Consider the following 13,020-nt stretch of genomic DNA (forward strand, 5'->3'; position numbering starts at 1 on the left):
CACACACACACACACATTAGTAGTAACTAACTGTCACAACCCCCTCCTCCTTTGAACATGGATCTGAACTTAAACGGTTGTAATTCATTAATGCTTTCAAATACAGACTTAAGTTTAGTCTCTTTTTAAAGAAGGCATGTTATTTCAGTGAAAGCAGCTTAAAAATGAAAGTGTCAAGTTTACTGCACAGCAAATATAAATATTATTAATTTCATACAAAATATATTTTTACAGAATAATTTGGACTGTAAAATTGCTAGAAAATCAAAGCCATATGTCTAACCAAGTTGTGTTCCAAATTTGGCCCGCCAAGAGAAAATAAAGTGCTATTTTCATGGCAGTCAATTTCAAAATGGTTTTCACACGATGAATTTTGAGTTTAAGGTTTCGAATGATAGCTAATAATAAAAATATTTATTAATAATAATATGTAATAATATTAATTCCTCTATCACCGCTGTCCAACGAAGCCGTACAGCAGCTTGTTTCACGGTCACCATTTCAAAATTGCTAGAAATCGATTAATCGCATCTAACCTAAAAGTTTGTTTACTGTGTGTGTGTATGTATATATATATATGTGTATGTGTGTGTGTGTGTGTGTGTGTGTTTTTTTTTAATATATATATATATATATATATATATATATATATATATATATATATATATATATATATATATACACACAGACACACACACACATATAATTTCATTTTATATTTTTTTTTACAAACTTATGTTAGATGTGATTAATCACGATAAATCGATTTGACAGCACAAATGAATATAAATATAAATAATTACGGGTTACCCAGCATTTCAAAACAACGATGTCAAAGAGTATCTGTGTTTCTTTTGGTGAAGTGTGAAACTTCAGAGATGTAATTGTTGCCCTGGAGTGAGAATGAGCTGCTAGTTAACACAACTCTACCACATTACTGAAGCGAGCCATCATCGGTTCAGCTGTGAGATGTTTGTCTGATGCAGCGCAACTGTGAGTCTCCAGAGCGATGCATCTGAGCTCTGAATGCCAGATATCTCACCCTGCAGTCTCACTGCGTTTCATGGTCATTTGTAAAACAACACTGGGATCTAAGAATAGCATTCGATGCCCAATGGCCTTCAGCAGAATAAACATCGAATTCAACACTTAATAGAAACTGGAAACTGTTTTGTCTGAAAGGAAAGGTTACAAGCATTTGTTGCAAACCTGTTTAATGGTTTATAAAGTAGCATTCTAACTAAGCAAATGTTTCCCCTTTCGAGCAGATGTTGACGTGTCATCTCCGGATGAGAAGTCGGTCATTACTTATGTTTCAACATTATACGATGTCTTTCCGAAAGTACCGGAAGGTATGGAGGGCATCAGTGCAAATGTAAGTACAATCACATATTTATAACATAACTACCCTTGTGAAAAATAGTGCTCTTTAGCATACTTATTACGGAAATAAAAGAATATACTAAATATAATGTTTTCAGGCTCTTAGCTGCATGTTAATTAAAAGTACATTATGGTTTAAATGTATATTAAATGCAATTAGCTGAACTTTAGAGTGATTTTAAATAGGGATGCACCGATCCGATACTCAGTATCGGTATCGGCTCCGATACTGCCATTTTTGCCGGATCGGGTATGGGTCAGACAAGGCCGATCCAAATCCGATATTGTGCGTATACTATTCTGTGTTATTGTTAAGCCCCACAAAAGGCACAAAAACATTATAAAGCACCATAAGTTTTCGTGCACAATATTATAAGTGTTCTGAAGCCATTATATAGTATAATGTGATGTGAGATATAAATTAATATTTAAGTCGTTAAATTCAAGATCACGTAAACGTTTCCCTCAGCTGCGGCTGTCAATCATTCTTCATTCAGCATTCAAACAGCGCGTCGTGTTCGGTTACGACAGTTAACACGATGAAACTCTCTCCAAGATGATTCAACTATTATTATACTTGATCTGTAGATAAAGGTCTATGGTTTCGCATCAAACAACTTTATCTTGCTGGACTTTATTGCTGTACCTTAATCATGTTACTTGATCTGTAGATAAAGGTCTATGGTTTCGCATCAAACAACTTTATCTTGCTGGACTTTATTGCTGTACCTTAATCATGTTACTTTCTACCGGGTGTCTGTTAGATCACAACACTGGAGTAAAGTCAGAGCACTATTTGTTCTTCACACGCACAGTAACTGAAATTTAAAACTTTTAAAAGAAAATGCTGAATAGAATATTGCATAGATAGATACTGTATAATACACTACGCATCAATATGTATTTTCTTTGTGCTTTAAACTTCTCAATGCGGACTCGACGCGCTGCGCGCTGTGACTCGTGTTGCTTCAAGCGCATCATTCTGCGCTCGGGATGCGCATAAGCGCTGTGTGCCGCACTGTATTGGAGCCTTTCATATCATAATACAGGGACGCAATGAAAGATTATTAATAGCCGTTCTTGTTCTGTCCTATCTATCATATGCTGCTACCTCATTAAACAGCTGTGCTATACATTTAAAAAATGTCTCAATTTTATAGTAGGCTATATATAAAATAATTGCTATTTTAGATTTTTATCTTGTTTTTCATGAATGTATTTTACAACAATACAAAGAGCAATGTGTAAAGTTTTACCAGATTTAGTGTTACACTTATTGTCTCTAATTTGTTCCCCACTAAACATTTTTTTTCACAAAACGTTCAGATTTTATACAATTATTGTGCACTCGTGATTTCTCTAGACTGAATTTTACTGCTGAATTATCCACTAACCTAGTTTATAATAGCATTTATGTCAGATTATGATCATATATTTTTTGTTGTTGTTTTTCTTTTTTTCAGTTCTTATTATCAGTTCAACACAAGAGTTATAGAAATTCTACTTGATAAAAAAAAAACTGCGCTGGTATCGGTACGGATCGGTATCGGCCGATACTCAGAATTTTTGGTATCGGATCGGATCGATTCTGAAAAAATGGTATTGTTGCATCCCTAATTTTAAACCCACTTAAGTAGGACTTAAGAACAACTTTATATGTAATTTCATAAATACTGCTGAATGTATTGACAAATATTTGCGAATACACATTTGTAATGAAGTTGCAATTTAGTACATTTAAAATATATTCACTTTAAATTTAATATTGAATAACACACTACAGTTTAATTATAATTATAATCAAGTATGTTACATGTTTGTCAACACATCTTTATAGCATGACAAAAGATTATTAAAACAGTGCTTTAAAATACACTTCAAAGTAAAACTTTGATAGTAAAGTGCACTTTTTAAAGTGTAGTTAAGTGTGTTAAGACAGAGTCATGAAAGTGTTGTTGAGTGTGTTAAGACAGAGTCATGAAAGTGTACTTTTTAAGTGCACTTAAGTGGCCTTTTATTTCATTGGTATTAACTGCAAGTACAGTTTTTAAAATATATTTTTAATATTTGAAGTGCACAATCAATACAATTTAGCACACTTCTTTTTCGGAAGGGTGTGTTTGAATTGAAAGCACTACTAATGCAAATTGCCTGAAATGGATCTTCTGTGTTCAGAGCAAGTTAAATGTGAGCAGTCTGCGTGCTGACGGCACTATAAAGCATATCGTGTCTGTGATTGAAACTCATAAATAGTTCATTTCAGCCTCGACTCTTCTCTGAGGATACTCAGGCTGATAGTGCAGAAACATCTCAAGGATAAGAGAAGCGACCTGACATACTATAGAAAGTTGTCCAGCTGGGTGGGCTGGTGAATTTGTCTTGGTATTTGCAAATAAACTTTGTCTACATTTTTTTAATTACATAAGCATTCCATGTTTCTTGGAGGCTTGTTATGCATGGAATTGAACTAAGTTGGAAGCTTTTAAGGAATCTGTTGATTCTTTGGAGTCATTCCCAGAACATTGGATAATGCTGTCTGAGGAAGAGAACCAGTATGCTGGTTACCATTTAAGTCTCATTAACCTCGAGTCCAACATGCTTGCCATTCTTACACAAATGAGCAAATAAATACAATATGATGGATATGTCTTTAGAAAGCCAAGAAGTGACACACACTATAACCTCATAGTGTTGGAAGTATGGCTGTGTTCATATTTCATGGAATTACAGTGAGATATAGACTAAGATGGTCGATGTTGTTCCTGAAACAGGATGTGGACATTAAATGGGTGGAATACCAGAACATGGTGATGTACCTCAGCCAGTGGATCAAACACAACGTGACTGTTATGGCAGACAGAAATTTCCCCAGCAATCCTGTGGAACTTAAGGTGAGACGCCTCACCATTCTATTATGCTTTTAAATTTTTTAATATTTTCAAAACTGACTACTCTGTGGGTTTCCTGAATATGGAAGCCCATTTCCACCACAGAAGAAGAAAGTCATGCTTTTGCACATCATATTTATGCCATAAAAATTTAAATAATGATATAGAAAGTCTTGACTTTTCATATTGTGTTACTTTTTTAAGGAGTAAATATATTTGTAACGGATTACATTTACATACAACCCTGGTGACAATTATAACTTAGCATGTCATAATGTCTTATAATTATAATGTAGTATGCCTCAAATATGACTTCTTATATCATTTCATATCATTCACATATCATTTCCACTTTTTATGTAATATTTATGACACAGCAGGTCATAATGTCGACTTTATCTCGTAATTATGACACGTCAAAATTTTACTTAGTATGTCTTAATTATGACTCAGTGTCATAATTTGTACTTTCTCATAATTTTGACTTTTTGTGTCATAGCCAACTTTTTTTATAAGAATTTTGACCTGGTATGTCATAATAAGACTTAATATGTCATAATTTCCACATTTCTATTTCATAATTATGATGTAGTGTGTCAACATTTTGACTTTTAATGTCATACTTTACATTTTTATCTCAGTATGGCATAATCTGATTTTTCATCTCATAATTACTGATTACCAAAGCATGATTTTTTTTTTCCCTAAAAAATGAGCTTCAATATCTGAATGACTAGTTCTTTTTCATGATGTTTACCATGAAAATAATGCCATGATGCAAAAAAGAATCATATTCGTCCTTATAACAAACCTGCTTTACTTTATGCAAAATATAATGTCCCATTTCTTTTTTTATCATTATTATTTGGAAACGAGAAATATAGAGGTTTGGAGAGTCTTGAGGGACAGTTTTGTGGTAAACCATTCCTAGGCTGATATTACATTTTGATTTATGAAATTGCAGATATATTTGAAGTAATCATTTGTCAGATATATCAGACATTTGCTGACATGTATTTTCAGAGATCAGCAGCTGCTAAGACTCTCTGATACTCGCTTAACATTAAACATCGCTTAGTGTAATGGAGCCTGAGGCAATTACCTGCACTCGCTCAGAGGATTTACACGGCACATAGGTAGCGTCCCACTCGTGTTAAAAAACTATTAAAGACTGGAGGAGCAGCTCCATCTTTCTCCTAGAGTTCAGGTGTTCTGCAGTGCTATCACTCACTGTCTTTTCTTCTGAAATCACACCGCTTCGTTTCGTCTCAACTAACCGTTTTTACCTTCACAGGCACTTTATACTCAGTATCAACAGTTTAAAGAGAACGAAATACCACCGAAAGAGAATGAAAAGGCCAAAATCAAGCATCTCTACAAAATGCTAGAGGTTTGTATCGTTCATATTTCGTGTAGATTTGCAGTCGTTGACTGATGTAGGGGTGTCTCGAGCTCTGCTGTGTGTTGGGCTGTAGGTGTGGATGGAGTTCGGTCGCATCCAGCTCCCTCAAGGTTTCCATCCCAATGACGTGGAGAAGGAATGGGGCAAGCTGATCGTGGCCATGCTGGAGAGAGAGAAGAGCCTGAGGCCTGAAGTGGACAGGTATGATGTACACATGCTATCTCTCCATCGCTATTTCTTAATGAAGGAATATGGGCGTGGATGACATGCATTCCACTGAGGAATTCACTTTTTAAGAACATTTTTAGAAAGGTGTTGTACTGTTTATTCATTTATAAGGGTCTCTTTTGTGATTTGTGACTCCTTTCTTTTCAAAGTGATATTTCAATATCTTAAGGGGCAGATTTACTAAACAGGGCAAATTAGCGCAATTACAAAACCACGCCGATGGGAGTGGAAAGTTCTGCGCGTGATTTACTGACGACACGCAAATTAAAGAACAAACGCAGTCAGATCATTTCCATAATGACCAACTCAATCTACCAGGTTGCATCTGGTTTAAGACGTGCTTTTTTGGGGGCGGTGAATAATGGCGTAAACATCAGTACATTGACGAGCGCAAACCGTAGTAAATCACCTTGCAGGAATCATTTAAATACTCGATCTCCTCCCATAAATATTGCGTCTGAAAGGGAAACTCCTACAAATGCATATGCAATGAGTTCAGCCGCAAAAATAACCCTGTCCACGCCTTTTCAGCGCTAATTTAGCCCTGCGTGTCTTTAGTAAATCCTGACAGTAGTTTTTTAATGCCAAAAGAGGCTTTGCACTGGAGAAAGATGTTAGTAAATCTGGCCCTATATGTTCTATTTTTATATGGGCGATACAGATTATTTTTGCTATAATTTTAAGCAACATGTTAAACAATCAGTCAATGATTTTGAATCAGCTTTTTATTTGGCTGTTAAGTTTCCTCAAGACTTTTAGGCCTGGGTATACTTCATTTTCCACGTTTCCACAGCTTTCATATAATTGGCCCTGTTCCAAATGGCAAAGCTGTGTCCCAATTCAGAGGCTGCGTCCTTCGAAGGCCGATTCTCCATCGGCGTGATGAAGGCTGTCCCAATTCAAAGGCTCCTTCAAATGCGTCCTTTGTTTCCCGTGAAATAAAGGATACAACAGATGCATCCTTCCGTGCCTACTGTACCCTAGAAGTCCTTGCGTGCCGATGATGACAGGATTTTATTTGAGAGAAATTTTCTCTTTTAAATGCAAGTATTGTGTTTCAACTAACTCTAATATCTAATGATTCAAATGTAAAAACTTTAAAGCGGCTCAAATGTTGACTCGTCTCTTACTAAGATATGATTTTATATAGTTTATACTCTTAATTATGTACAGAATTGGACCAAGGTGAACATATTTAAACAGGTTGTGATCCCTGTTTTCAGACAGTTTAATATAACTTTCAAAAAAGTCCAGTACATATGTTACCGCCGCTCGTCAACGGCTCGTCAACCTATAGGCTAGACCAACACATTTTACAACGCTCAGTCCGACCTTCGAAGGATGCATCCTCTGAATTGGGACACAGCTTTCATGTGCACTTGTGGATTTCAGAAGGGTGCTCTTTGCGGTCAATATACGCTCTCGATGCATGCTTTTACCGATTTTGCAATGTTTTTTTTTTTATTCAGTTGCAAAGTGTTTTGATTAAAAGTGTGTCATCACTTAAAAATGTGCACTAAAATATCTCAACATAATGCAAAGTGACACATTTAAGTCAAGGGATCAAGGTTGGGCATGTGCATGTCACAGTTGGTAGATACTTTGCTGGTAGATACTTTGCTGGTAGATACTTTGCTGGTAGATACTTTGACTTATATGGACATTTTTAAAAGCTGCCATGAGCAAAGATGTCAGATTTCAGATCTGCTGGGCCCAGCAGTGCAGCCAAGTAACTGCCATCGAATGCTTATGATGGCATTCTTCATATATTGTAGTCCGTATATTAGTCTGTCTGCTGAAAGTGTAAACACAGCGGTGCTGTCAAAGCTTCGCTCTGTTTGTTTGAGCATCATAACCAGCTTGACATAGCAACCAATAGAGGAGTTTGGGGCGGGACCATCTGTGTCTCTGTCATATTCATAAAACATCAGCAGAATGATTTTCTGTGTCACTCATTCATAAACCCATTCTTATGTAAATTGTCAAAGAATATACTGAGAATATACTGAGATTATTTGTTTTTATTGTTCTTTTAATGCTTCTGCTCACTAAGGCTTCATTTATTTGATCAAAAACACAATAAAAACAGTAATATTGTAAAATATTATTACAAATTAAAAAAGCTAATTTAGTGTAATTTATTCCTGTGATCAAAGCTGAATTTTTAACATCATTACTCCAGTCTTCAGTGTCACATGATCCTTCAGAAATCATTCTAATATATGATTTGATGATCAAAAAACATTCATTATTATTATCAATGTTGAAAACATCAGATTTTTGTGGAAACCGTGATACATTTTTTCCCACACAGAAATTTAAATGAAAACCATTTATTACATTTATTAAAGCGTTTATTAAATACAAATCTTCTGTAACATTATAAATGTCTTTACTGTCACTTTTGATCAATTTAATGCATCCTTGATGAATAAAAGTATTAATTTCTCTCCCTTTTTTAATCTTACCACAAATGTTTAAATGGTATATTTAAACAGCAAAAAATGTTTTCAACATTGATAATAATAATAATAATAATGATGAATGCTTCTTGAGCATCAAATCATCATATCAGAATGATTTCTGAAGGATCATGTGACACTGAAGACTGGAGTAATGATGCAGAAAATTCAGCTTTAATCACAAGAATAAATTACATATTAAAATATATTCACATAGAAAACACTTATTTCAAACTGTAATAATATTTCACAGTATAATTTTTTTTGGATTAAATAAACGTAGCCTTGGTGAGCAGACGAGAAGTTGTAAAAGTTGTTGCCAAACATTTGACAGCTACTGTATATTATAAACTCTAGATTTGTTTTTTTATTATATTGCCCAGCCCTGTTGTGCATCAGAGATTAGTTTTGTTGAATGCACAGATATGACTGTCACACTGTGTAATTCACAGCTGTATTACTCATAATATTTATGTGAAAACATGGTGTTGGAAATCACTCTATTTAGTGTTGTATTTATACGTGATTATATAACAACAGCCATAAATGGTTAAATGGTTGAAAGGACTGAAGGCGTGTGGTGTCTAGTGTGGCACACCCACGTCTCTCACAGTCTGAACCTGTGCGGGATCAGGAACGCTCAGGGTTTGACCCGGGGCTGGTGTTCGTGTGGGCTGGCTCTTCTGCCAGCGCTGGGAGCCTATAAGTAGCAGTGACTGGAAGCGTGCGCTGTCAGAAGGGCTTTAGATGGCAGGTGGGGTGGGAAACGCCATTCTCTGGGCCGGACAGACACATAGTTAGCCTGTTATGATGCACTGTAACCTGGTGTACGGCAGTAGCACCTCATCAGTGAGTGACAGCACTTTAACCAGCCTGGGCTCTGCTGAAAACCTGCTGTCGGGAGCACACGAGCCTCTGTCCAGCACCCCGCTTTACCTCAATAACAGCTGTGTGTATGGACCCAGGTGAGCGAGACACACGCTTCAGGGAGAGAGCACTCAGTGCAAAACCTGCCGTCTGACTGTCTCTGTCTTCTGTTCATAGGCTTGAGATGCTCCAGCAGATTGCAAACAGAGTCCAGCGAGACTGCATAGCCGGAGAGGACAAGTTAGCGCTCGCAAGGACGGCTCTTCAGTCGGTGAGTTCAGACGTTGTTATGAATATTGACAAATTGTTTTTCTTTGTCTTTCGTTAGTCGCTGGGGATTTGCTTAATGCATAAATGTAAGTCTTGATTGCCATTAATTATCAAATACCTGTAATTAGACCAGTGGAGTAAGAAAAAATTAATCTTAATATGTTAATTTTACTTTCACTAAGTAAATTTATATTTATTATTTAAGGATATTTAGATCATTTTTTGTATGTTTAGATGGTATGTTTTTTGATTGCACAGGTGTGACAGTCATATCTATGTGTAAAATAAAGCTAATCTCTGATGCACAACAGGGCTGGGCAATATCATTTTAAACAACTATAATATATAATATACAGAACCTGTTAAAAGTTTGGAGACATTTTAATGTACATTAATGGAGTCTCTTCTGCTCACCAAGGCTGCATTCATTTAATCAAAAATACAATACAAATAGTAATATTGTGAAATATTATTACAAATAAAAATAGCCGTTTTCTATGTGAATATATAGTAAAGTGTAATTTATTCCTGTGATCAAAGCTGAATTTTCAGCATCATTACTCCAGTCTTCAGTGTCACATGATCCTTCAGAAATCATTCTAATATGCTGATTTAAAACATTTCTGATTAATATCAGTGTTGAAAACAGTTGTGCTGCTTCATATTTTTGTGGAAACCATGATACATCTTTAGGATTCTTTGATGAATAGAAAGTTCAATGAACTGCATTTATTTGCATTTATTAAAACATTTATTAAATAGAAATCTTTTGTAGCATTATAAATGTCTTCACTGTCACTTTTGATCAATTGAATGTATCCTTGATGAATAAAAGTATTAATTTATCCACAAACGTTTGAAAGTTATCATTTCCACAAAAAGTGTTAAGCAGCAAAAACTGTTTTCAACATTGATAATAATAATCATAAATGTTTCTTAAAAAGATATAAATATATACAAATATACATTTTAAAATCATTATTTACATTTTTTTTTATAATTATTGGAAATTTTGCAGCAGCAAAGGTATGTGGTTTATGATTTTCTTACACTGTAAATCTGAAAGGAAACGAATATCTCCTCCAGGATGCGAAGCGTTTGGAATCAGGGATCCAGTTCCAGAATGAAGCCGAGATCGCGGGCTATCTTCTGGAGTGTGAGAATCTACTGAGGCAGCAGGTGGTGGACATTCAGCTTCTACTCGACGGCAAATTCTACTTGGCTGATCAGCTCGTTCAAAGGTCAGAAAGTGAATCGATCGACTTCATTTCTGTTAGGACCACTATCGTCAAATATGATTGACAGTTAGCATACGGTTAGGATTGGCGGTATGGTTCTGTTCTGGGCGAGAACTCCCTGCGCATCCATGCAGTCTAGCATGAATAAGAGCAATAACCCCCATCAGGGTAAACAGAACAGAACCAACATGAATGTATTGCAGATATCATTAATTCAAGATTTTAATGTGCAACATAATTCGAGAATTTAGTCTGATTCAAGGGGAATAAGAATACCAAATCCTGACTGAAGAGAGGAGGAGCTGGGGAGGGAGGAGGAGCTGGGGAGGGAGGAGGAGCTGGGGAGAGAGGAGGGGCTGGGGAGAGAGGAGGGTAATTCGCTCCTGAGAAACGCGATATCTGCTGATAATACTGAAGGAGCTTATATACGCTTAATACGGTGATAGGCGTCGTATTCCTATATGTAACTGACGCTACACTTGATTATTAAAGATAATCCTCAAAATGAGCAATAGAAACAATGTCAGTGTCACTTTATTTATAAAGCACTATTTAAAACAACAACTGTAGACCAATGTGCTGTACATAACATAAACATAAACACAATAAAAACAAATAACAGACAATAAACGGATAACATGCCACTATATAAATAAGTGTTCAGTTTTGATTTTAAATTTCCCACAGTGCTCGCAGTGCTAATACTAACCGGCAGACCTTTCCACAAGTTTGGCTCAGCTACTGCAAATGCCCGGTCACCTCTGAGTTTAATTTTGTCCTTGGAACCACTAATAGTCCCTGATTTGAGGATCTCAGAGACCTCCCCGAGTCATGTTTCGACCATTTACAGATTTATAGAGCATTAAAAGGACTTTAAAATCTACTCTATAGCGGACCGGCAACCAGTGTAATGACGTTAATGTGGGTGTGATGTGTTCATGGAAACTGTGCCGCTCTCTGTGGTCCCTCAGGGTATCTAAGCTGCGTGACGAGCTGTTGGCTTTGAGAAGCGAGTGCTCCACCGTCTACAGCAAAGGACACACACTGACCTCAGAACAGACCAAGATGATGATCTCCGGCATCACGCAGAGTTTGAACTCCAGCTTTTCCCAAAGCCTCAGCGCCGGAGGCCTGGTCAGTACGGGCCCTGCAATGACCCCATCCATGAGCCCCAGCATGCAGCCCGCCTCGGTCCAGGCGTACCTCAGTACCGGTGGAGGAGGAGGAGGGGTGGAGCCCGGGGTCCTTCAGCAGCTCAAACACATGCAGATCCGCAAGCCCATGCTCAAATCCTCATTCCTGGATCCTAACTTGACCGAGGATGAGGTTAATTTGAAGTTCGTGCAGGATCTGCTTAACTGGGTTGAGGAAATGCAGGTGTGTTTAAGATTTCCTTATGTTAGTGCACTGCGAAATAATCATTTTCAAGGCCCGTTCACACCAAGAACGATAACGATATAATTCTAAAAATCTTTCTAGATATAAAAGAGTCCACAACACAACTGTAACAATAATGCCACAGGGAAACAATATCATGGAATCACTTTCTGAACGATTTATTTCCAGCTGATGAATGATAAAAACATTGGCAGCCAATCAGAATCCACCCTGCTTTTAAAGATCTTGAGCATTTAAAGCGGCTGAGGACAAAACTGCAGCTTGTGCTTATTATAGACAGAACAATATAGTCTGCTGGTGTGGACGCTAATATACTTATCATTAAAGTTATCTTTAAAGTCCCCCTGTAGTCAATACTTTTATCCCTTAAATCTTTGATCACCAAAATTACATAACGTTTTTTTTTCTTGAATTTTTTTTCATGTCTTAAAATATCTTGAATGTAACTCGACACCCTTTCCTCATTTAGTATGCGTGGTTCTATGAATATGCAAATGAGCCCCGCCTCCACTCACTCACTCAGCTCAGAGATCCACTGGTTGACGATCACACGTTGATCTGATTGGTTACAAGGTAGTTTGTGACGTCAGAAACACCAGCGATTTCAAAGCGTGTTTTTGAGACTGTCTTTGGTTCACTGCAGTTTTAAGGAGGAAATACTCAGCAATGGAGTCGACTTATGAATTTACACATGGTTTGTCTTAAAGCACATTAAAAACACCACATAGACACATAAACAACATTAAAAGCTGGACTTTCACCACAGGGGGACTTTAATATAGTCATCGTTCTTGGTGTGAACGGGCCTTTAATCAGTATTTTTGTCCATTTGTCAATTTTGTTAGACAGGTACACTGTTTTAAAGCATTAAAAATACCAAGCAT

General features: G+C 36.6%; 1 protein-coding gene across 1 annotated transcript in view; it reads left to right on the top strand.

Annotated features, from left to right (window-relative positions):
- dst (dystonin) overlaps nt 1-13,020 on the top strand; it is a 201,468-nt gene that overhangs the window by 81,318 nt on the left and 107,130 nt on the right. Inside the window, exons 12-18 of the mRNA XM_084093588.1 lie at nt 1,269-1,375; nt 4,155-4,274; nt 5,566-5,661; nt 5,747-5,874; nt 9,408-9,501; nt 10,587-10,741; nt 11,710-12,115. Of these exons, the coding sequence (XP_083949714.1) occupies nt 1,269-1,375; nt 4,155-4,274; nt 5,566-5,661; nt 5,747-5,874; nt 9,408-9,501; nt 10,587-10,741; nt 11,710-12,115 (1,106 nt within the window). The remainder of the gene's footprint in view (nt 1-1,268; nt 1,376-4,154; nt 4,275-5,565; nt 5,662-5,746; nt 5,875-9,407; nt 9,502-10,586; nt 10,742-11,709; nt 12,116-13,020) is intronic.

Source organism: Abramis brama (genome assembly GCF_963993115.1).
Source record: "Abramis brama genome assembly, chromosome: 19".
NCBI classification, from domain to species: domain Eukaryota; kingdom Metazoa; phylum Chordata; class Actinopteri; order Cypriniformes; family Leuciscidae; genus Abramis; species Abramis brama.